This window comes from Epargyreus clarus, unplaced genomic scaffold (assembly GCF_041222505.1).
Source record: "Epargyreus clarus isolate Ecla_fem2 unplaced genomic scaffold, WU_Ecla_fem_2.2 ptg000022l, whole genome shotgun sequence".
Classification (NCBI taxonomy): domain Eukaryota; kingdom Metazoa; phylum Arthropoda; class Insecta; order Lepidoptera; family Hesperiidae; genus Epargyreus; species Epargyreus clarus.
This window is the reverse complement of record NW_027332229.1, coordinates 1009777-1035564: the sequence shown is the minus strand read 5'-3', so window position 1 is coordinate 1035564 and position 25788 is coordinate 1009777. Positions and strand designations below refer to the sequence as shown.

At 36.0% G+C, this 25788-nt stretch overlaps 2 protein-coding genes across 2 annotated transcripts; one reads left to right on the top strand and one right to left on the bottom strand.

Annotated features, from left to right (window-relative positions):
* Positions 1-680: 680 nt before the first annotated feature.
* Positions 681-24192, bottom strand: LOC140751209 (uncharacterized). Its single transcript, XM_073085071.1, has 10 exons — positions 24186-24192; positions 23554-23586; positions 20592-20734; positions 19277-19341; positions 15996-16157; positions 15427-15512; positions 7321-7403; positions 6256-6348; positions 2941-3040; positions 681-1952 (listed from the first exon to the last, which is right to left on the bottom strand). Exons 1-10 carry the CDS (start codon positions 24190-24192, stop codon positions 1825-1827), a joined length of 900 nt encoding a protein of 299 aa, XP_072941172.1. The 3' UTR covers positions 681-1824.
* LOC140751369 (uncharacterized) lies at positions 7544-14274 on the top strand. Its single transcript, XM_073085276.1, has 2 exons — positions 7544-8775; positions 13893-14274. Exons 1-2 carry the CDS (start codon positions 7906-7908, stop codon positions 13980-13982), a joined length of 960 nt encoding a protein of 319 aa, XP_072941377.1. The 5' UTR covers positions 7544-7905; the 3' UTR covers positions 13983-14274.
* Positions 24193-25788: the final 1596 nt, after the last annotated feature.

Sequence of the window (25788 nt, the reverse complement as noted above, 5' to 3'; positions counted from 1 at the left end):
TTTTTTTATGTTAATGATAAATTCTTTATTGATTTTTTAAGTTCATAAATGTTGTAAATGTAATTTTTTATCTATTTACTGTTTTATTTGTTTTTAAAAAGCATTAAAATTGTGATTTATTATTCGACAAACTTCTCTGTGCATGTGGGAGAGGCGCCACTGGACAATTATTTTTTTATAATATAGGAATAGCAGACGAGCATACAGTTTACCTGATGGTAAGTGGCTACTGCCCTATCTGTGATCAACTCCAGATAGGATTAGGATATTCCTACCTGAAGTTGGGCACAGATGCGCCGCTACCCCCGAGGACTAAGCTGGAACGCCTCGGAAAAGTCTGTCTCCCTTACCACACCCTTCAAAACGGAACACAGCAGCGCCTAACACTGCTGTTATAACAGAAATAGGTGTGGCGGTGGTGCCGCCGGAGTCTAACCACAGAGGGTTCTACCACCTTCAAAACCCTTAAAAATCATAATGTTGCTAAGTTGTCGAAACTAACTTGAAGTGGAAAAAAATTAACGACTATATTTATCAATATTTAACATATTATTAAGAAACTCTATTAATAATGTTAAAATTATTAATTTTATTGACAAATAACATAAGTCCTAGTTTTTAAGATCACAATTATAGAAAATTAACGCAAAAAATAAAAAAGAATCAGATGGAGTAATTAAATAATTATAGTTTAAAAACTGAAAAACCCCGCTAAAATAGTTATGCTGACGATCCTGATAAGGAGAATGGGACACAATTATTAAAATAATGTATTGTCATCGGTTCTTGATAATTGTTCAAAATTTTAAATTAATTGGACCGTTAGAAGTGGGTAAAAATCGAGTTCAAAGATTCCGTTACATACATACATACAGGTCAAGCTAATAAAAGCGTGGTAAAAATCTCATAAAGCTGACAACAAAATAATGACTGTTTTCGAAAACCTCCACACGCACAGAAAAGATTCTCGAACTATAACCGGGTTCCAGGTTCAATCCCGAATGAGGTAATAAAAAAAATTTAAATTTCTTTTTTATTTCATGTTTTTAGCATTTACAACATTGGCATTTTAATTCATAGCTGTTTTAAATGCTATTCATATAACTTATTCTACTCCCCTCTTCCACTCCCATCTGCTCCCCGTTCTAGAACCATCTAGAAGGTCACAATGTCATTTCAACGTCAACCTACTTAAATAGCTATTCATATTATACCTTACTTCCTCCCACACCTTCCAGAAGCGTCCAGAAGCTTCTAGAAGCATCTAGAACGTCATACTCTCATTTCAGCGTCGGGTTAGAAAGTAAAGTCCTACTATTCATATTATATCTTACTTACTTTCTTACCTTCTAGAAGCACCCAGAAGCTTCTAGAAGGTCACAATGTAATTATAACATCAACCTACTTACAAAGCTATTCATATACTTATCTTACTTCCATCTCAGTTTTCTTTCTTCTAGAAGCACCCAAAAGCTTCCAGAAGCTTCTAGAAGTGTCTAGAACGTCACAATGTCATTATAACATCAACCTACTTAAAAAGCTATTCATATTACTTATCTTACTTCCTTCTCAGTTTTCTTTCTTTACCCAACACCCAGAAGCTTCTAGAGGCTTCCAGAAGCGTCCAGTAGTTTCTAGAAGCATCCAGAAGCACCATGAAGCTTTTAAAAGCACCCAGAAGTTTCTAGAAGCACCCAGAAGCGCCATGAAGTTTCTAGAAGCACCCAGAAGCACCTAGCAGCTTCTAGAGGTCCCCAGAAGTTTCTAGAAGTACCCAAAAGCACCTAGCAGCTTCTAGAGGCGCCCAGAAGTGTCTAGAAGCGTCTAGAAGGGCGCAGCCTCGTCCAGAGTGTGGAGCCAGTTGAATATCATCATGTTCCGCTCGTACTTGGAGAGCGGTCGGCCTCGTTCGCGCTCTAAGTCCGCTGCAGTGAGTGCTAAGTGGGCGGCTTCTGTTGACAATTCATGATATTACATGATTATAATTATAATATCAACATAATGAAATATATGAAACAAATTCTATTTTACTATTCTCTATATTCTTTACTAATCTATGCCTGTAGACCAGAGAGTCTCTCTGGTCTACAGGCATAGATTAGTAAAGATACGTCGCCGCCTTGAAATTGAATGAAGCCACAAACGGCTTATTTGTAAGTTCTTTTCTTAAATTCTTGACAAATAAAAACATTTTTAGAGAAAATTTACGAATAAATAACTAATACTGCGTAATTTACATAATAAATAAATAAATAATTATTTCAAATATTTTAGGGGAATTTCAGCACGGAGACGTGGCAAAACTTTTTTACGCAACTATTTCAATTCTCAAAACTGGGTACACTTTCTTGTTAGGAGTGAGTAATCTTTACTAATCTATGTCTACAGGATGAAACTTCGACTAAAAATGCAAACACGCACCTCTGATTCTTATACTTATCGAACTTGGGCTGGTATTCGACCTTCGGGCTTCGGACCTCTCGATCGTGAGAATAAGTTTCAACAATTAGGCTTTCATTGCATTCATATTTAATTATAAAATTGTAATTTAAGGCCTGGGCATACCGAACACGTTAGGCGTCATCGCTAGAAGTAAAACCTGACCCCGTACTTTAGCACTGCGTTGTGTTATTATAGTCCGCGCCAAACTGCTAGTCCGCTCCGAATATAGAAAGGAGTCGCGTCGCAATAGCAAATTGTAGATATTATCGCGCCGAAGACAGCGTGGTACCCCCCGGCACCTTCCACTGCCCGTTCTCGTGACCTTACGTTGCTACGGTATATGCTAACTAAACCTGTTCGCAACTTCAGACCGGACTAGAAGTTTGGCGCGGACTATAACTTAGTACAATACAACTCGACAGCGTCATGATTTATTAGCGCAGCTAGAATACGCGTTCTGTGTGGCTAGCCTTTAGTAAAATTAAATAGTTTTCTTACCGGGGTGCACAAATTTAGCGTGGGGTGGTTTTGTCTGCGGCACCGCGAGGGTGGTGGGGCCCGGACCCGCTGCGTTGGCCACTGCCGACACCGCCGCTGCCTGGAATATCAAATCAAATCAAAATCAAATTAAATCATTTATTTGCAAGAACATAGTATTTTACAAGGATCTTAAATTTATAACAATTATCTTATGTTCTACCACATTGGGCGTGCAAAAGAAGGATGGTCAAAACGTACCAGACGAAGAAACGATGGCGTCACTATATGCCATATATATGAAAAAATCCCTTATGTTTTAAGGTCTTAAAAAACACAAGAAATGTCTTTCTATGTAGCCACAAAAAAAAGTTAATCATTTATTTCAGTTTTTGTAACTTCTTCGAAATTATTTCGAGTAATAGTTTCAGAACGCACCTATTGACGATTCATTTCGCGTATGAAATGACTTGGTATTCAAAAAATATAATTATTCAAGTTTTTCTGAATAGTTGTAAACTGTTATTCAATTAAATTAGTATTTAGGCATTAAATCAACTACTATGTTGATTTATTATGCATTGGATTCTTGTCATAAAAAATAATTATGTTGGTTCATAGCACGTATAAGCGTTTTGTTCAAAAACATACAACGGAACGTCATTTGTCATCGACAATAGTTACATAGTCTGTGGTCATCGACCCATGCTATTGATTGACACCCGGCAATCATTCGCATTCGCATCATACTCGCTTCACTTGTTGTTGTGAATTGTGATACGTACTGTACTTTTGGATAATATTCTTCTCTTGTTTTGACCTTGGCATTGTTTTACGGACTGATATCTACACTTGTGACGATTATTCTGGTTTTGATTTAAAGCAAAATTAAATCCAGACACATTTCGAGAAAAGTGTATTATGTTTATATATTAATTGAAAATAATGTGTCTGGAAGGGAAGCTATAACAGAGTATTGTTGTAATTGTCTAGTTGGTAGAAGAACGGTTGGGTGCTGTGCACATGTTATGACAATTGTGTGGTACCTTGGGTGGGCCAGGCATCAGCCGACAATATCAGAGCCAGCAGCATTCCTCGATGCTGTAGTTGTAAGAGATGATGATGAATAAAAAGTATTTTTGTCAAACCTATTTCTTTCATTTAAGTGCTCCTACCATTACATCTCATTTACTCCTGTAACTTACCAGTACTCGATTTGTCAATATCTATTCAACTTGAGTATTGAAGACTGAAAGACAGTATGTATCTAGCGACTAACTCTCTTCAGCCAGAATAAATTGAAGTGGTCAAACCACAAAAAAGCCTTGTAGAAATACTTCACGTGTGATGTTGTGCCATCCTTGATTTTCTATACTACACGTTGTGCAAGTTAGAGCATTATATAAATATATCTGATAAACGGACAAGGGGACTTGTGCTTTGACAGATGTCCCATTTTTTGGGTAATTCTCTGAGAGAAATCGCAATAAATAGAAAAGAGATCGCTAATTACCCACTCGCTTATCGTTAAATACATTTTTAGGCTACGCCGCACTCGGTTAAAAGGTAGTTGTTGATCCTAACCTCAAAAGTATAGTTGACGTTTTTATAAAAAATCGTGGCTATTTAGATATGATTTTCAAACGGGATGGTGTTTACAACAAAAGGACAAACCAATCTAACTATAGTTTAATTTGGGACATGAAAAATAAAAGTCGAGTCCAGCTCCTATAGAAATCTGGCCATTGTTCTTTATGTATCTTGTTCATTATTATATGGAAAGTCAAATATATCTCATACAGGAATCGTCAAAATTAAAACTAAATAATTATAGAGATGTCATCAAATAAAACATTATTAATAATTCTAATTCTATATAGTGGATACCAATAATTTAAACGATTCATTTGATTATTTCATGTGATAATATAAATCGTGATAATGTATTATCGTTCAGGAATTCATTGATATTGTAATAATACCTATTGACGAGGAAGTTATATAGTTCACTAAATATAAATAAATAGACAAATATTATTAAAACAAATGTTGGGAAATGGCCACAGGAGAACGAGAAAATAAACTATGAAATATAATAAAATAAAATTCACTCCAAAAAGATACTTTTTATTACATGGAATCATTGACAGAATGACAAATCAGAACAAGTAAAATATGTTTTTCAGTTGCCAGCTTTATCATATACTTGAATATTATACATTATGAGAGGCTTGGATTTTTGCTATATTGAAACAACAAAAAATACAAAAATTTAGACGAATCGTCGTTGTATTCGTCTACCTCATATGTTACAATCTTAGTTATAATTAATAAGATTATAGTAACTCAGACACACTTTAGGGAGATTTAAGTTGCCTATATTAGTAGAAGCTTTTTACCCAGTTTAGGAAGCTGACGATACTTAAATTTAATAAAGATTACCCAGCATTGTAGCAATGATAGCCTAGTGGCTAAGAAACTCGGCCTCTCGATCGAGTTATCACTTGCTTAAACGGCGAAGAAAAACATCGTGAGGAAACCTGCATACCTGAGAGATTTATAAAAAAGAAAATCTGGCATGTGAAGTCTACCAATACGCACTTGTCCAGCACGGTGAACTATGGCCTAATCCTTCTCATTCTGAGAGGAGACCCAGTGGGACAGCAATGGGTTGATGATAAAAGATTAACCCAAGAATTTTAATAAAATATACCTTTGTAATGCTTCATGAAAATAAATAAATTTATCATTATTATTATACAATCCGTTAAGCTGTTTGCGCTATAGGCCATGGCAAAGAAAAATACATAAATATTATGTACTTATATATTATGTACTACTACCTACGGCTTCCCTCGCGGTCAAAAGGCTTTTCATAACGGTATTTTTATTGGAATAAAAAGTACCCTATGTCCTTTTCTGAATCCCCAACGTGTGTAGAAAATTACATGACAATTAGTTATTCGGTAAAGATATGAAAGTGAAGCAAGCAAACAATCTCACATTCGTATTTATAATATTAGCATAGATAAGTATATACATATATCTCACCGCCTTGTAATTTAAGGAAGCCATTAAATGGCTTAAACGGCTGACAAATTTGTCAGCCGTTTAATGGCTGTCGTTGTGTAATTTATGCGGAACAAAGTGCAGATAAGTGGTGCAAAAACACCAAAACGAAAAAATATCGTTTCATTCGTTCATATTTTTTAAATATTTTTCAAGCACGAAAATAGATGACAGTGACAATTTCAATTGTCAAAACTGGGTAAATTTTCTTGTTAGGAGTGAGTAATCTTTACTAATCTATGAATATTAGTTATGATGTAATCTCACCTCTAGGCGATCCAGATTGAACTCTGACTGCGACATCCTCTCGAGCGCGCGGTACGTGGTGAGCAAGCGGCGCTTGATGTAGTTCTGGCGCACCTGCAATATCAACTTTAGATCTGTTCACATATCGAGCTCATCTAAATTGCTTTCATTTTAAATTTGTAAAGTGTGCAATTCATCTAATGTTAAGTGGATATAATCCCTGCCAAACTGCTAGTCCGCTCTGAAGTTGTTGCGAGCAGGTGTAGTCATACAACTTGCTATGGCGATGCGATTCATTTCTATATTCAGAGCGGACTAGCAGTTTTGTGCGGACTAAACTAGTATAAACGTGTGTGATCAACTTTAAGTGAAAGTTTTTTTTATAATATAGAAATAGCAGTCGAGCATGCAGTGGCTACTGCCGTACGGACATCTGTAATTGACCCAAGATACGATTGGATTCCCGCCTGGGGTCGACACAGATGCGCCGCTACCCCTGAGAACTAAGTTCGAACGCCTCGGAAAAGTCTGTCTCCCTTACCACACCCTTCAAACGAGAACACAGCAGCGCTACACGGCTGTTATAACAGACAGGTGTGGCGGTGGTGCTGATGGAGGCGAATTATAAATGGTTCTACCACCTAAAGTCCTATGTATGTATGCGTAGTTTTATGTATGTTTTGGAGCCCATAAGAATCTTTTCTAAGCCTTTATACCAGACTAGCTGACCCGGCAAACTTTGTACCGCCTCAAAATCTATTTATCAAATATATTTCATATAAAATATAGCCTATGTTACTCGTGGATAATGTAGCTTTCGAATGGTGAAAGAATTTTTAAAATCGGTCCAGTAGTTATTGAGCCTATTCATTACAATCAAACAAACAAACAATGTTTTCCTCTTTATAATATTAGTATAGATTATAACGACGAACGTTTAGTCATGTGCGAACCGGTCTAATATCGAGGGAGATCATTTGGACTTTCATTGCAAACTGTCTTTTACAACCTATTTTCTATTGAAAAAATTTGACTGTGTTAAGAGTAAAATTTACAAGAAATGACGTTTTATTTAATTATAAATACCTTTTTATTATCACTGGGGAGGGGTCGATGCGGGGGTTGGAGGGGGTGAGAGCGTTGCGGAGACGGCAGCTGGGACCCGCCCACTGCAATAACAATAAATACATTTGTCAACTAAAAAATATTTATAAGAACAAATAAATATGTCATAGTAAGCAGTAGAGGACATTTTGATTGTGGAATAAATGTAGCATAATGTATTGTAATGTGTTACCAACTACTCAATAGAGTTACAACGGATATGTCGTATTATAGTTGATCTGTTTATTAATAATTAAATATTTACATTGTGATTATTACTATAATTATTGATTAGCATTCTTAATTATTTTTTAAGTTATTTAGTCATTGTAATTGGCATTTTATATTTATTTTGTATTTTTAAATCTAATTAGTCGATATTTGACTCAATGATGAAATTATATAAATAGGGTAGAAGATTATTACAGAACATTCGAGATACGATCATTGTGTAGGACGTTACTCTGCCCGAGCAATATACGGTGTGTCTAAGAATCAACTCTGCGTTTCATTGTGCATAACCCACGACTGAACAGCTAACAATTTCAGAAGTGGGATTTGCTCACAATGTCTGGACCATATCTTGGCGGTTTGGGACGACGCAAACGCAAACAGTGCTACTCAAGCTCAAGCCCGGAAGATGAAAATAGTGCTAATTTTTTCTCGGAAGCACGACAAACGAATAAAAAGAAGAAACGACACGTGGCCCCCAGCGATGCCGAAGTAATTCCTAAATTTCGGCCGGAAGACAGCAACAGCAACGTAATAGCGTGGCTTCACAAAATTGACCAGCTCGGCGACGTTTACGGCTGGGACCCCATTGATCGCACATTTATAATGCAACTGCGTCTACGTGGCTCCGCTCGAGAATGGTACGACGATCTCGAAAACTACGATCTAACATGGGATGAGTGGAAGCAGATGTTACGAACCGCATTTCCACGATCTACTGACTACGCCGACAAATTGGAACGTATGCTGGCGAGGACTAAAGAAGATAAGGAAACTATGACGAAGTACTATCACGAAAAATTATCCTTGTTGAAGAAATGCGACATCACCGGTGAGGACGCCATTTCATGTATAATCCGGGGCCTGCCTTCTGAATTGATAGCCAACGCTAAAGCCTACAGTTGTGAAACTCCTGAACAACTTTATTATGGCTATCTGTCCTCCTTGGAAAATTACAAACGAGTGGAACCATATACTAGCCGAAAATCCGTGTGGAGAAGAGGAGCCAGCAATAGTACACCAACTTCAACGACAACCCAACAGCTGCAGTCGAAGATATGTTACATGTGTCGGCGGCCGGGTCACGAGGCGCGGGACTGCAGACAAAAGGAGCGCTGTGACAATTGCCGACGCAGCGGGCACACCACTGCGGCTTGCTGGTTTGGCGCCGGGAGTACCGGGACATCGCGACACCAACCACATAAGGTTAGTCAAATATTATGCATTACCTACGATATTTATGCTGATATATACAAAAGAACAGTGATAGTAAATGGACATCGACTTAGAGCATATATAGATACTGGCAGTAAAATTAATGTACTCTGTGTGTCGCAAGTTGAGAACTTACAACTTAAAATTGAGCCTAGCGTTGTTATTATGAAAGGTTTTGGTGGAGCACACGTAAATTCACTGGGTTCGTGTCGCTTAAATATTTTGATAGATGATGTACAACTAAACGGTATTGTTGAATTAACTAATTATATAGCATCTGATATCGATTTATTAATTGGACAAACAATGATTAATAGTAAAAATGTTAGTTTAGTGACATCGGCATCTGCTACACGTTTTGTTCAAAGCCAAGATGTACAGAATGTATTTACAGACTTGAATCTAGAGGGATCTGATTTTCTTATAAAGTTTCCAGTTTATTTAAAAAATAAAGTTATAATACCTAAACAAAGTCAAGTATATGTAGAGGTCTATGTTGACTGTCAGGGAATTAGTGTAAAGGAGCACACATTTTTAACGAATACAGTATGGGTACAGTTAGGAAACATAACCTATTTCATACCCTCGGCTACTATTAACAAATATCATTCTCATTTGAAAGTTATTAATTTGGGCTGTACAGATGTAGTATGGGGGGCTCATAGGTTAATAGCTAGGGCAGAATTAGTGACAATACCGGTGTGCAATAATGAGTCTAGAATACTAACTATAGATAGTTCGGAAAGGGAGAATATTAGCATAAACTTAACTGACATTGAGAAGGGTCAACTTAGTGATTCGGAAAACAAACAACTATTATTACTTTTAAACAAATACGGTCACTCATTTGCTAGAAGTACCAAGGACTTAGGTTGCACTGATCTTATAAAAATGCACATTCGAACATTTAATAACCAGCCTGTTTATTGCAAACCTTATAGATTATCACATAAAGAAAACGAAATAGTAAACGGAAAAATCAAAGACTTATTAGAGGCAGGTATAATCAGGGAATCCATGTCCGATTATGCTAGTCCTGTAGTTTTGGTTAAGAAAAAGGGTGGGGACTTTAGACTCTGTGTTGATTATAGGGCTTTAAATTCTAAAACTGTAAAAGATAGGTATCCTTTGCCACACATTGAGGATCAGGTCAATAAGCTATCAGGTAAATTCTTCTTTACAACCCTTGATCTCGCTCAAGGTTATTATCAGATTAGTCTTGATGAAGATTCAATACCTAAAACTGCATTCGTAACTCCATCAGGTCAATATGAGTTTTTAAAAATGCCCTTCGGGTTGGCTAACGGTCCGGCTGTTTTTTCACGGTTAATACAGATGACACTAGGTAGAATCGATCAAAACATCGCTTTGTATTTGGATGACGTAATGTTGCCTACAACAACTGTGCAGGAAGGTTTAGTGTTGTTAGAAAAAGTCTTACAATTACTGACACAGGCAAATTTAAAATTAAATCTGAATAAATGTTCTTTTCTAAAGCAAACTGCAACTTATCTAGGCCATGAAATCTCAGCTGGAACGATACAACCAGGCCAGGCTAAGGTTAAATGTGTTGCTGAATATAATAGACCACGAAACGTACACGAAATTAGGCAATTTATTGGATTAACGTCGTATTTCAGAAAATTCGTTCGAAATTTTGCTCAAATTGCTCGCCCTCTTACCTTACTTACTAAAAACGATGTAAAATGGTATTGGGGCTCTGACCAAGAAAATGCTTTTAAAACCCTCAAGCAGCGTTTAATTGAAAAACCAGTCTTAGCCATTTACAACGCCGATGCTAGAACAGAATTGCATACTGACGCCAGTAAAGTAGGCTTAGGTGGTATCTTTTTACAATATCAGAGCGATGGTAGCTTAAAACCCGTGGCTTATTTCAGTAGGGTAACTACTAACGAAGAAAAACATTATCATAGTTACGAGCTCGAAACACTTGCTGTCGTTGAATCCCTCAAACGTTTCCGAATTTATTTTACAGGCATTAAAGTTAGAGTTATTACTGATTGTTCGGCCTTAAGAGCCACCCTTGTGAAACGTGATTTAGTTCCTCGAATAGCTCGTTGGTGGCTCACTATTCAGGAATTTGATATTGATATTGAATATAGGCCGGGCGAACGCATGAAGCACGTAGATGCATTAAGTAGAAACCCCGCGACTAGTACTATACTCATGATTGACAATTCCGATTGGCTAATAACTTTGCAGTTACAAGATGACAATATACAAAACATTATTACTAGACTACGCGATAAATCAGATTCAAATTTATCTGCAAATTACATTGTTAAAGATAATATACTTTTTAGAAAAACTGTTGCTGGTGAACGTTTTGTGATCCCAAAGTTAGCTAAATATGGTCTATTGCAAAAACTTCACGATCAAATAGGACATCCCGGATTTGAAAAATGTGAAAGTTCTATTAAAAGTCAATTTTGGTTTGAAGGGATGACACGATTTATAAGGAAATATGTTAATTCATGCTTACAATGTGCATTTAATAAGGGCAATTATGGTAGGTTGGAAGGCGAATTACATCCAATTAACAAGCCTGGAGTACCTATGCATACGTTGCACGTAGATCATTTAGGTCCTTTTGCTAAAACCCGTAAGGGAAACACCTATATTCTTGTCATAATCGACGCTTTTACTAAATTTGTATTCGCTCGTCCTGCTAAAAATTGTAGTTCGGTAGAGACTATTCGGTTGCTAAAGGAAATTATCATGCAGTTTGGTTATCCGGTTAGAATAATAACAGATAGAGGTAAAGCTTTTACGAGTAGATATTTTAAGCAATTTTCTGAAGAAAATCAATTTAAACACATTTTAAATGCAATAGCCAGCCCTCGCTCGAATGGTCAAGTAGAACGAGTTAATCGCACATTGTTAAATGGTCTTAACACTATGTCCGAAAGCGAATGTACGTGGGACAATAATCTAGATGATATAGTTTGGGGAATTAATAACGCACCCAACGCCACTACTGGGTTCTCGCCATTCAATCTTATGTTCGGTCATAAAAATTCTAGATATCCGTCCTTTCCTTCAGATGCACCTTCTGTCTCTGAGACTCAGCTAAAAGAACTACAGGCTAATAGGGAAACTGCTAAGCTTCGGATTGATAGAAATATGACTACCATGAAAAGACAATTCGATAAAAAGCATAAAAAGTGTATTAAATATACTATAGGTCAATTAGTCCTTTGGAAAGGTGGTGTAGCTAGGGATGCAGTTACTGGTGTCACTAAAAAATTAAACGGATTATACACAGGTCCCTACAGAATATGTAAGGCAGATAGCTCAATAGACCGATACACAATCACGAGTATAAAGGGCATGAAAGGGTACAAAAGGTTCGATGCCATAGTACGTGGTGAGACTCTACGGCCATACAAACCTACTATGTCAGAGGATGATAGTTCAGACAGTGACCGAGAGGTAGATAGGGATGATCTGATTGATCTTCTTGAAAGTTAATTGATATACATTTATCAGTGTTTGATTTCACAATTATATTCGATAAATAACGTGATCGTTACAGATGTGTGATTCTTAATTAAGTATTGTCAATGAAGTATAGTATGCATTTAAGTTACTACATTATAAAATTGTAAATAACTGTTTCTCCATATCCTACTTATAAACATAATTAAATAACACTTTTATTAAATATATTTTACTTTATTACTGAAAATATTTACAATTATAATTTAAAAAAATGATAACTTATATAACATACCTAATAACTGGTTTCATTATAAATTAGCCATATGTTTGACCAAGACGAAATGAGTTGATTATAATTAAATTTACATTAAATTAAAAATAATAAATTAAACTATAACTATAAAATAACTTATTTACAAAATTTACATGTATACACTTTTATTTTTGTGTTAATATTAGTAAAGACAGCTAAGTGATCAAGTTTATGTAAGTAAGGAAAGCTGAGTGTTCGAGTCCTTAAATCCTCGTATGAACAGCTATGTGAACCAGTTTACATGAATATAGATGGCTATGTGATCAAGTCTATCTGTGTGAATATATTTTCTATATAGACGGCTGTGTGATCAAGTCTATCTGTGTGAATATATTTTCTATATAGACGGCTGTGTGATCAAGTCTATCTGTGTGAATATATTTTCTATATAGACGGCTGTGTGATCAAGTCTATCTGTGTGAATATATTTTCTATATAGACGGCTGTGTGATCAAGTCTATCTGTGTGAATATATTTTCTATATAGACGGCTGTGTGATCAAGTCTATCTGTGTGAATATATTTTCTATATAGACGGCTGTGTGATCAAGTCTATCTGTGTGAATATATTTTCTATATAGACGGCTGTGTGATCAAGTCTATCTGTGTGAATATATTTTCTATATAGACGGCTGTGTGATCAAGTCTATCTGTGTGAATATATTTTCTATATAGACGGCTGTGTGATCAAGTCTATCTGTGTGAATATATTTTCTATATAGACGGCTGTGTGATCAAGTCTATCTGTGTGAATATATTTTCTATATAGACGGCTGTGTGATCAAGTCTATCTGTGTGAATATATTTTCTATATAGACGGCTGTGTGATCAAGTCTATCTGTGTGAATATATTTTCTATATAGACGGCTGTGTGATCAAGTCTATCTGTGTGAATATATTTTCTATATAGACGGCTGTGTGATCAAGTCTATCTGTGTGAATATATTTTCTATATAAAGACGGCTGTGTGATCAAGTCTCTGTGTGATTATATTTTCTATATAGAGACGGCTAGGGGATCAAAAGTCTATGTAAATAGGGTGTGATTATATTATTAAACATGTAGACTGTGTGTTTTAGTAGACAGACTGCTTGACATATTTGATACAAAGACTAATGCAATTATACAATTAATTCTTTATTATATATACAAGACTTTAGAAAGATGAAAATAACTGAATTGAATAAATCTCAGTGGCTTACATGAATATCATTACATACCTGCTGCAGAAATAAAAAGAAAATAAAACTACAAATGAACAATCTATCTATTAATTAAGTCTTTAAAATATTCGTCACGTAATAAGTTACTGCTGAATCTTATTTCCATTTCAGGTCTTTGGTGTCAGCTCTGAAACACAGCAGAATGCGAGCCGTGGGACACGGCCTACACAGGATGGCCGAATGTTACCAACTACTCAATAGAGTTACAACGGATATGTCGTATTATAGTTGATCTGTTTATTAATAATTAAATATTTACATTGTGATTATTACTATAATTATTGATTAGCATTCTTAATTATTTTTTAAGTTATTTAGTCATTGTAATTGGCATTTTATATTTATTTTGTATTTTTAAATCTAATTAGTCGATATTTGACTCAATGATGAAATTATATAAATAGGGTAGAAGATTATTACAGAACATTCGAGATACGATCATTGTGTAGGACGTTACTCTGCCCGAGCAATATACGGTGTGTCTAAGAATCAACTCTGCGTTTCATTGTGCATAACCCACGACTGAACAGCTAACAATTGAAAGCGCAGACTCTTGTATTATTGAGAGGCGTCTTGCTATGATGATGTATTTATTATTACTCTACTAATACTAGGCTTAACCTATCGTATATAACTAAGAGTCTTACACACACTACAGTATAAAAACATACAGATACAAGGATCACACACATGAGTACACTGTACATTCTATAACACACACACAGGCCGACTGGCTCGCGTAAGCACATGTATGTAAGTGTAATGCATAAGTATGTAAGTGTACGAAAGAGTTACTGAGTATGTAAATGGACATCATAGATTAGTAAGGATACTTCGCCGCCTTGAAATTGAATGAAGCCACAAACGGCTTATTAGTAAGTTCTTTTTTTTAATTCCTGACAAATAAAAACACAGAAAACAGAAAATTTACGAATAAATAACTAATACTGCGTAATTTACATAATAAATAAATAATTATTTCAAATATTTTAGGGACATTTTAGCACGGAGACGTGGCAAAACTTTTTTACGCAACTATTTCAATTCTCAAAACTGGGTACATTTTCTTGTTAGGAGTGAGTAATCTTTACTAATCTATGATGGACATAGATAACTTATGGATTGATAAACGATTGAGCGAGTGAACAATGTATTGTGTTAGTGATGTTTTGAGGGGGTAATGTGTTGAGTATGTGATGTTGAATGAGTGATGAGTTCAGCGAGTGATATGTTGAGTGAGTCATCAGTTAAGGAAATGATGAGTTGCTTGAGTGATGAGTTGAGTAAATGATGTGATGAATAAGAGATAAACTGAGTAAGTGATGAGTTAAGTGAGTGATGAGTTGAGTAAGTGATGAGTTGAGTGATGAGTTGAGTGAGTGATGAGTTGAGTGAGTGGTGAGTTGAGTGAGTGATGAGTTGAGTGAGTGATGTGATGAATAAGAAATAAACTGAGTAAGTGATGAGTTGAGTGAATGGTGAGTTGAGTGAGTGATGTGATGAATAAGAGATAAACTGAGTAAGTGATGAGTTAAGTGAGTGATGAGTTGAGTAAGTGATGAGTTGAGTGAATGGTGAGTTGAGTGAGTGGTGACTTGAGTGAATGGTGTGTTGAGTGAGTGAATGAACTAGAAAAGTCCCTCACCAGCGACCCAGGTGCTGCAGGAGCGCGAGTTGGCTGTCAGCGTGAGAGCCTCCAGTGCTGCACACAGACCCACCTCAGAAGTCGCGCTGAAAAATAAGTTGCAATGATATTTTAATAATGATTTCGTGTCAAATTCACTTAATTTTACGATATTTATAAGCATATACCACAATTTACTGTTAATGTTAAACTGTAACGGTTCCGTAACGGTTGTATGAAGGGCGCAGTGTTAGCATCAGCTCCTTAAACTTAAAATCTTAATTTCAATGTACCAACCACCTCTGTAACGGTTGCTTGCAGGGCGCAGCGCTAACATCGGCTCCTTAAGCCCGTTCCACATTCTCGCGAGAACGTAAGAAAAGCACGACAAACGAGAATGTGTAGCCTATACGAAACGGGATTTTCTCGCGTTCTCGCGAGATTCTCGCAAGATGCTCGCGAGAATGTGGAGCGGGCTTTACACTTTAAATTTACACTTGAATGTAGTATCTCCGTAACGGCTATTTAGAGGGCGCAGCGCTAACATCAGCTCCTTAAACTTAAAATCTAAACTTCAATGTACCACTCACCTCCTCAACGGTTGCTTGGAGGGCGCAGCGCTAACGTCCGCGGCGCTGAAGGAGCGGCGGAGCCCGAGCTGCGCGCACAGCGCCGCGCAGCCCGCCAGCAGCTCGCGGCACGCGTCGCCCGAGGGTGCGCTGCTGGTCAGCGATAGGGCTCCGGACCCGCGCCTGGGGGACATCAAATAGGGCTGAAAACTGAGATGATAGGGCTCCGGACTCACGTGGGTGGAACATAACATAGGACTGAAAACGAAGGTGATAGGGCTCCGGACCCGCGCCTGGGGGCACATAATACAATTCAATAAAAGTTTAACAAAAAAAAAAATACAACCGACTTCTATGTCACTACCATAGATAAGTATAGATATCTCAAGGCCTTGTAATTGAAGGAAGCCATTAAATAGCTTAAACGGCTGCCAAATGTGCCAGCCATTTAATGGCTGCCATAATAATAATTTAGTGGTGCAAAAACATGAAATCGAAGAAAAACTGCGGAGAAATATCGTTTCATTCGTAAATTATCTAAAAACTACATTTTTAATATTTTTTTAACACGAAAATAGATGACAGTGACCATTTTAATTGTCAAAACTGGTTACATTTTCTTGTTAGGAGTGAGTAATCTTTACTAATCTATGATCACTATAAAGTAAAAAATAATTATAATAAATGTTGGTTTAGTACATAGTTCTGATCGGCGCTCATATGATATCATATTTCGTTGGATAGCGGCAAACAGCGTGTCCAATACGAACGCCGACTTCAGAAATATGTACTAAACCAACATTTATTACAATTATTTTTATTTTGTCATCATCAACCCATTATTGTCCCACTGCTGTGCACGAGTCTCCTCTCAGAGTGAGAAAGATAAGGCCATAGTCCACAGCGCTGGCCAAGTGCGAAATGGTAGACTTCACATACCTTTGAAAACTTTTTTCTTCTTCAAGAATTCTCAGGTATGTGAGTTTCCTCACGATGTTTTCCTTCACCGTTTAAGCAAGTGATAATTAACTTCCAATACACACATAACTTTGAAAAACCAGAGGTGCGTACCTAGGATTTGAACCTCGGACCCCTCGATCGAGAGCCGAGTTTCTTAATCACTAAATTTAAAATTTTAAGACGTATAACCTGAATCTGGATGTAAAACCATCTGTATCTACTGTTATGTTTACTTCTATTTTAAATAAATGGGAATTATTTAGACATTTTCAACTTACCAGGATGCCATTATTATTTAACAGTCCAAATTACAATATGAACAATGTAACTTAAGCACACACAACACTCAAGTAAAAACGACTAGAATTAAAATTAAAACTTTTTACCAAAAAAAAGAGACAAAAAATAATCTTTTGCTACGGACAATTTTGAAAACGTTACAACCGGTTTTGACCAAAACAATATTTATTATTCATATGCTATGACACCAGTGGAAACTTTTATAATACATTAACTATATTTAGTTACACTTTCAATAGGTTCATATTAATTTAGTCCGTATTTGGCATTCCATTTAAGAAATCATTGATTTTTAGAGTTCTTTTATAGAAAAAAAAAACACTATGACGCGAATATATTAAAAAAAATAGTCTAACTTACAGAGTTCGAATTTTAAACGTATTTATTTTATATTCTTTTTTAGTATTTGCTTTTAATCTCAAATAAACAATAATTGTTTTTTTTACAGTCCTTGTAATAATTCACTATGCGCGAATATTTATTTAGTTCGAATTTTAAACTTATTAAATATTATTTTTAGATATTTGCGTTTAATTTTATCGCACGTCGTGTATATTACACTATTATTACTAAAACACTACTGTATTCCGCAACTGATTCATATTACACTAATTAACCAAGTTAATTACCGTACTGAAGCGTATTGTTAATGTTATTTATTTTATCTGCATTTCAAATCATTTATAGTCCGACAAACTTATCTGTGCTTGTTGCGAGGGCGCCAAAGGCGACCATAATGTTGCTAGGTTGGAAAAATTACCTAAGAAGTGGAAAATTTAAGAATTATATTTATCAACGAGCTTTTGTCCGCGTCTTCGCTCGCGTTACGAAGTAATATTTTCATCCCCTATTTTATCCCCTTGGGGTAGAATTGATCAAAATCCTTTCTTAGCGGATGCCTACGTCATAACATCTACCTGCATGCCAAATTTCAGCCCGATCTGTCCAGTGGTTTGGCTGTGCGTTGATAGATCACTATGTCAGTCAGTCACCTTTGAGTTATATATACATATTTAGATATTTAATAAATCGCGGGCTTCAAAGCTTAGGGCGTATACAAAAATTCGATTTTATGTTATTTTGATTTCAAACCTAAAGATAAGTTATTAAATTTTTATATCCCCTCAATAAATTATAGTTTAAAAACTAAAAACCACGCTAAAATTGCAGAAGGAAAATCGTTAACCATGACGATCCCGATGAGGAGAGGAACAAAATTATTAAAATCGTGTTTAGTCATCGGTTCTTGATAAGTGTTCAAAATTTTAAATTAATCGGACCGTTCAAAGTGGGTAAAAATCGAGTTCAAAGATTCCGTTACATACATACAGGTCAAGCTAATAAAAGCGTGGTAAAAGTATTTATTACGTATAACGCCCCTATGACCTCAAGCCCACGATATTATTATTAATCTGTAATAATAATATGAAAAACAAAACAATTTATCGACTAATAACAGAAGTTATAATTTTTAAGATCGTAATTTTATTATTTTATCGTAAAAACTAAACTTTTTACCGGGGAATATTTAAGTTTCTCGAGAAGCTGACACCAAATGACTGTTTTCGAACACTGCCACACGCATATAAAAGTTTGTCAGACTATACTCGAAGTGTTAAGAGTTAGAATGGGTAAAAAATGCAACCGGAAAATTCGGTGTTAATATTGTAAACATGCGCGTTCATGTGTGAATGTTAATGTTGGTTACGGCATTGAAAATGGACATTGTGAAATAATAGAAATATTGAAGGTAAAACTCTTCGACATGATACCTGGTTTTCTTTTTTTTATATAACACTAGCTAACCCGGCAAACTTTGTACCGCCTCAAAATCTATTTAACAAATATATTTCATATAAAATATAGCCTATGTTACTCGTGGATAATGTAGCTTTCGAATGGTGAAAGAATTTTTAAAATCGGTCCAGTAGTTTTTGAACCTATTCATTACATTCAAACAAATAAACAAAGTTTTCAGAGCGGACTAGAAATTTGGCGCGGACTCTACAAGGCCATTTATTTTTTTAAATTACAATACTTACTTTATAGCCTTGCTATCAGGGTTGGGGCTGGCCACCCTCAGGGATGGATCTGGACCTTGACCAGCCTGAAACAGATGCATTCCTTTATTAAAAAAAAAATGTGAGCCGTCACGGGACGCCTGGCAGATGTGAAACATCGACATTATTTTGTAAAAGTAATATGCAGAAAAGAACATATTGTGATAGGAACTAAATATGTCATAATGATAAAATAAAATATTACGATTTTTTTTCAGATAACGATGACTATTTATTGAATTCGATTGCGCATGGCGACGCGTCGCCACACCGTACACACTACTGCATATAGATTGTATATATATACCATCGTATAGCGTGGCGACGGCATGCGTCGCCACGCCAGAAATCGGTTTTACTTGCGGCTATAGATGTTTCACATCAATTTTGCAATATAGGAGTAGCAGACGAGCATGTGGTTCGCATCAGTTATTAACCCCAGATAGGATTAGATATTCCTACCTGAGGTCGTCCACAGACGCGCCACTACCCCTGAGGACTAAGATGGAACGCCTGAAAAAAGTATATCTCCCTTACCACACCCTTCAAACCAGAACACAGCAGTTAATACTGCTGTTATAACAGAAATAGGTGTGGCGGTGGTGCCACCGGAGTCGAACCTCAGAGGGTTCTACGCAATGGCGGACTAAGGTCGGAGGCCCGGGGCGGAAAGTTGAGGCTCCCAGTGTAAAAAGTTCGCCTGTGATTTGGTGACCTTTTTTATTTTCGCTGGCTGATACACATTTCATTTGAAGGTGGTAGAATCCTTTGTGGTTCGACTCCGGCGGCACCTCCGCCACACCTATTTCTACCTTATGACAGCAGTGATAAGCGCTGCTGTGTTCCGGCTTGAAAGGTGTAGTAAATGAGACAGACTTCTCCGAGGCGTTCCAGCTTAGTCCTCAGGGGTAGCGGTGCATCTGTGGCCGACTTCAGGTAGGAATATCTAATTCTATCTGGGGTTGATTACAGATGTCCAAGGGCGGCAGTAGCCACTTACCGTCAGGTGGACTGCATGCTCGTCTGCTACTCCTATATTATAAAAAAAAACATAGATTATTTGGTTCTGACCGACCTTTTTTTAGCAACTGTGTTTAGCCCCCCAGGATCAGGGGACCGGGGCGGACCGTCCCTTCCGCCCCTCCCATAAGCCGCTATTTTTTTTAATATAATATAGGAGTAGCAGACGAGCATGCAGTCCACCTGATGGTAAGCGGCTACTGCCTTCAAAAGTTCCTTAGGACCGCCTCTAAAGCCGCTAGAGGTAGTACCACCTTCAAAATGTTCCGTATTATACCTTGCTGGCCAGCAACCGTAGCACACGCGCGTCCGAAGCGGCGGAGGACACGCTGAACAGCGACAGGTCGGTGGTGACGGACTCGTGCGACGGCGAGCGCGCCACGCCGGCGCCGCGCCACGACTCGCCCGCGCATATCTCCACTGGAACGGAGTGGTTAAAATAAATATAGTTTAAAAACTAATAACCACGCTAAAATCATCATCATCAGCAACCCATTACTGTCCCACTGCTGGGCACGGGTCTCCTCCCATAATGAGAAGGATTAGGCCATACTCCACCACGCTGGCCAAGTGCGTATTGGTAGACTTCACATACCTTTGAGATTTTTTGTATAAATCTCTCAGGTATGCAGGTTTCCTCACGATGTTTTCCTTCACCGTTCAGCAAGCGATAATTAAATTCTAATACGCACATAACTTTGAAAAATTAGAGGTGCGTGCCTGGGATTTGAACCTCGGACCTCTCGTTCGAGCGGCCGAGTTTCTTAACCATTAAGCTATCACTGCTCAAATCTAAAATCTGCACGCTAAAGTCGCACAAGCGAAAGTTTTAATTCTGATTCTTGACGATCCCGATGAGAAGAATGGAATGAAATTATTGCCATCGATTCGTGATAATTGTTCAAAATCTTCAATAAATCGGACCGTTCAAGTCGTTCGTTCAGTGGGTAAAAATCGAGTTCAAAGATTCCGTTACATACATACATACAGGTCAAGCTAATAAAAGCGTGGTAATAAATATAGTTCAAAAAAGTAAAAAACACGCTTTTATGATAAAATCAACTAAAAAGTAAAAAATAATCTTCAATCTAGGAATCAATTAAGGAACAGTAAATAGTATAATTGAGAAAAAATCGTGGGGTGCTTCATTTATCATTTTTTGAACTATATTTATTTTATTAATTTTTAGTATTTGTTATTATAGCGACCACCATTATGCATCGTTTGTAAAAAAATCAAGTGTCTATCTATTACGGTTTAAGAGATAAAGCCCAATGACGAACAGACAGCGGAGGGTTTCGTTTTAACCTTTGAGTACAGAATCCTAAAAATCATTCTAAAAGAGGGCATTATAGATATGTTTTAGAACATCTGAGTTATAGGGAAATAACATTATTATTTTCTAAACTAAAATCACGCTATAACAGTTATTGAAACTAAAAAGCAATAATTATTTACAATCTAGTAACTTGCGATGAACTTTCTCTAAGGCGCCGAACAATCTCGCCTCGAAAATCGTTAATCCTGAGGATGTTGATAAGGACAATGGTACAAAATTATTAAAATCGTGTATTGTCATCAGTTTTTGATAATTCTTCAAAAAATTTAATTAAACTGAACGTTCGAAGTGGATAGAAATCGGGTTCAAAGATTCCGTTACTTGTTACTTACATACATACATACAGGTCATCTAATAAAAGCGTGGTAAAAAAAAATTGTGTAGTGTTTGTATCATGACTATTAAGTAAAGTACAGCACAGCTATAAACACTGTCTTGTGCTCACGGTGTGGCGGGGCGCGCGGCGTCAGTGTCGCGAGAGCCAAGGGTGAGAGTGGACCGCCTGCGCACATAGTGAGTTGTCAAGCCAGTGCATGACGAGAATAGCAGTACATATACTACATGATGTTTAAAACAATCTAAACATACATTTTCACTGGAGAGGAATAATATTCACAAACAAACATTCACCCACTGATATACTATAGCCGCATATCTGTACTAGAACAGAATAGGGTTAAAGAAAATACTGTGTTTATCTTAAATATAAAATTCTCGTGTCACAATGTTAGTTACCGTTAGAGATACAGTAGTCCTATTCTACACGGACAAGTATTGCAATGCCGAAGGACTAAGTTGGAACACCTCGGATAAGTTTTTCTGCAATACCAAATTTTTGAAATTATAATACTGAAGTACTCTTCTTTAGTAAGCAGAAATAGATGTGGCAACATAGATTAATAAAGATTACTCACTCCTAACAAGAAAATGTACCCAGTTTTGAGAATTGAAATAGTTGCGTAAAAAAGTTTTGCCACGTCTCCATGCTAAAATGTCTTTAAAATATTTGAAATATTTATTTATTTATTATGTAAATTATGCAGTATTTGTTATTTATTCGTAAATTTTCTCTAAAAATGTTTTTATTTTTCAAGAATTCAAAACAAGAACTTACTAATAAGCTGTTTGTGGCTTCATTCAATTTCAAGGCAGCGAAGTATCTTTACTAATCTATGTGTGGCAATAATACTTTCAATGTTGAACAATGGTTGGTTCTACTCTTCAAATAGAAATTTGTTTAATCCATGTTGAGATTCATTGTCCTATGATAGGATAAGTTCAATTGATTTCGAATGATAGGACTCCTATTATTCGAAATCAATTGAACTTAAGTACTCTGTGGTTTTACTGTAGTGGCAAAACCATACTTATTCTTTGTCTATAAGGGCAGGATAAAACTGCCGTTATTCTACTTCAATGCTATATAAATATTTATCTTAAAATCAACTTTTAATAATAATTTGCAAATAATATCGAAGTACCGACAAATGTTGTGTTAAGTCGCAAATATTGGTTGATAAAGCATTTTTTCTTTGGCTATTCTACTATGGCAGTGTCTAAGATTATGCAAGAAAGCGAAAAATATTTAAAAATTGTTTATTTAAGAATGCGAGAACATGGTAGCAGTTAAAATTGATTTATTCTTTTATAAAAATGTCTTTAAATTTTACTTAATTTACGAGTAATAAAATAATATGTTCCAACATAATATATGTAATTTTTGGCAACGAAAAAAATTTGTGAAAAAGGTCAATCAGATGTGGTAATATAAGAAACAGATTATTAATTATCAGGTGATAATAAAATGTATGAAATTCAAAATAAGGATCGAAATATTCACGTATACAGCCATGCCGGAAAAAATTGCGAAATCACAACAACAATAAACAATAGAGCTTACAGCTTAAATTGGGCTCCACGACGAATAATTTCACTTCCCAGGCACAAAAAAGGTTTCAACGCAGATTTTTGGATAAAATAAGTATATTTTTTAATAATTTACACAGTATACGTTAAAAAAAAAACAAAATTTTGCGTCGATTTATCACCCGGCTATTCTGCCAAATTGAAAACTGGAGGTGCGTTCCGATACTTAAACATTCAATACGGAGTTTATTTTTCGTCAGTATAATAGAGTATTTATAATAATATAAAAATAGTTTAATCTAAAATATTAAGAAATATTTGTAAACATATAAAATATGTTGAAATTTTATTGTAACTAAAATTGTAAAGGTACTTAGTTACGAAAGTTTTTGGACAAGATGAAGACTGTTTGTATATAGTTTTAGAATTGAAACGCTCTCGTCCTCCTATACGAATTTCGTAACACTAGCGTTTCACTATGGATTTACGTGCGCATTTTGATAAGACCTATTCGTGAAATCGTTTATGTTTTTCTATATAGTTAAACATGAACTGTTTATTAAGGAATGTTGAATTAAATTTTAAATATTTCTATTTAACGATGTTACCAGAAATTTGGAACTCCGTTTATGAAATATCCTTGAACCTCGAAGACATCATGAATACTTGACATGGTCTTATGAATTCTCCACAAATTTTGGTGTCTGTCAATAAATAAATCATAAAATGTATAGAGTACCTACCTCAAGAAATTTGATAAGTAATTTGTAATACCTATATGTATTATTATTTAGGTCAAAAGTAAGATATATCATCAAGTGTCTCATAAAAATTATTAGTATTTCTTCACAAGAGTCGCGCGCAACAAGCTAGTCATAGACAATATCGATTATTTATAGAGCATAAAGTCCGCCGTTTCATTGATTGTCTTTGAATATTTAAACTGAAACCTAAAAACGGCTATTGATTGTGTGAGCGCCGTTGGCTGCGTCAAATGTTGATCAAGGTATTGCTTATTTCGCACAGGCTTACATGTATTTAATAATATTTTAATATTTAAATTTATAACAAAATTAAAGTTGTAAAAAAAGATTGGTAGGTCCTGGCATGTGGTGTGACAAGATAAAGAGTGGGAGAAAGTATATAGTATAGGATAAATAAAGAAATGTCAATCGTATCTGTACGGCATTGATTTACATATGATGCTTAGTGATAAGTCCTTACCATCCTCTAATTTGTGAAACCAGGATCCCTTGTTACTTAAAATCTAGACCATTAATCTCTAGCGGAATTAGGGGGGCGGGGGCGGAAAGGGAGCTCCGCCCCAGGTCTTAGTGGCCTCCAAACACTGTTGTGCATAATGTGTGATTAGCTTAAGAAATAGGTCGTCAGAACCAAACAATCAAATCAAATGTCTATAAATCAGCGAAAAAAAGAGTCGCCGTAATCAAACCATCGCTGAAATACCTATTTGTCGGCAAGTAAGTTTATGACATATTTGTAATTTTGTAAAATTAAACTCAATCAACTTGTTAACTGGGTGCCTCATTTAACATTGCCGCCACGGGCCCCCGACGCCGTTAATTTTTTGATGTGAAACATCTATAGCCGCACGTAAATCCGATTTCAGGCGTGGCGACGCATGCCGTGGCGACGTCGCCACGCTATACGATGGTATATATTATACAGTCTATATGCAGTAGTGTGTACGGTGTGGCGACGCGTCGCCATGCGCAATCGAATTCAATAAATAGTCATCGTTATCTGGAAAAAAATCGTTATTTTATCATTATGACATATTTAGTTCCTATCACAATATGTTCTTTTCTGCATATTACTTTTACAAAATAATGTCGATGTTTCACATCTGCCAGGCGTCCCGTGACGGCTCACATTTTTTTTTATTTATTTATTTATTCTTCTTATACCTAGAATATGGTACAAAGGCGGAGTTAATGCTATGAGCATTCTCTACCAGTCAACCTTTAGGTCAAACAGAGATCAGCGAGGACGGCACTAACAAAACCAAATATATAAACTAAATAATATATTCAACATAATAATAATTAATTCGTCACTGCCCAAGAAAATAAATAGTCTTTACAATTTTTCAAAAAATTTAACTCCTCCAAAATACACATTAATTATAGTCAAAAAATTAATGACCACGCTAAAATCACACAAGAAAACTCGTTAATGTTGACGATCCTGATGAATAGGACAAAATTATTAAGATCGTATATTGTCATCTGTTCAAAATTTTGAATTA

Excerpts from the sequence above, each read along its gene's own strand:
- LOC140751209 (XM_073085071.1), bottom strand. Across the intron at positions 15,513-15,995 it reads TCCAAGCAACCGTTGAGGAG|CGCGACTTCTGAGGTGGGTC; the intron begins GTGAGTGGTACA and ends CTTATTTTTCAG. Across the intron at positions 3,041-6,255 it reads TCAATCTGGATCGCCTAGAG|GCAGCGGCGGTGTCGGCAGT; the intron begins GTGAGATTACAT and ends TTGATATTCCAG.
- LOC140751369 (XM_073085276.1), top strand. The coding sequence starts at position 7,906 with ATGTCTGGACCATATCTTGGCGGTTTGGGACGACGCAAACGCAAACAG. Across the intron at positions 8,776-13,892 it reads CGCGACACCAACCACATAAG|GTCTTTGGTGTCAGCTCTGA; the intron begins GTTAGTCAAATA and ends TTTCCATTTCAG.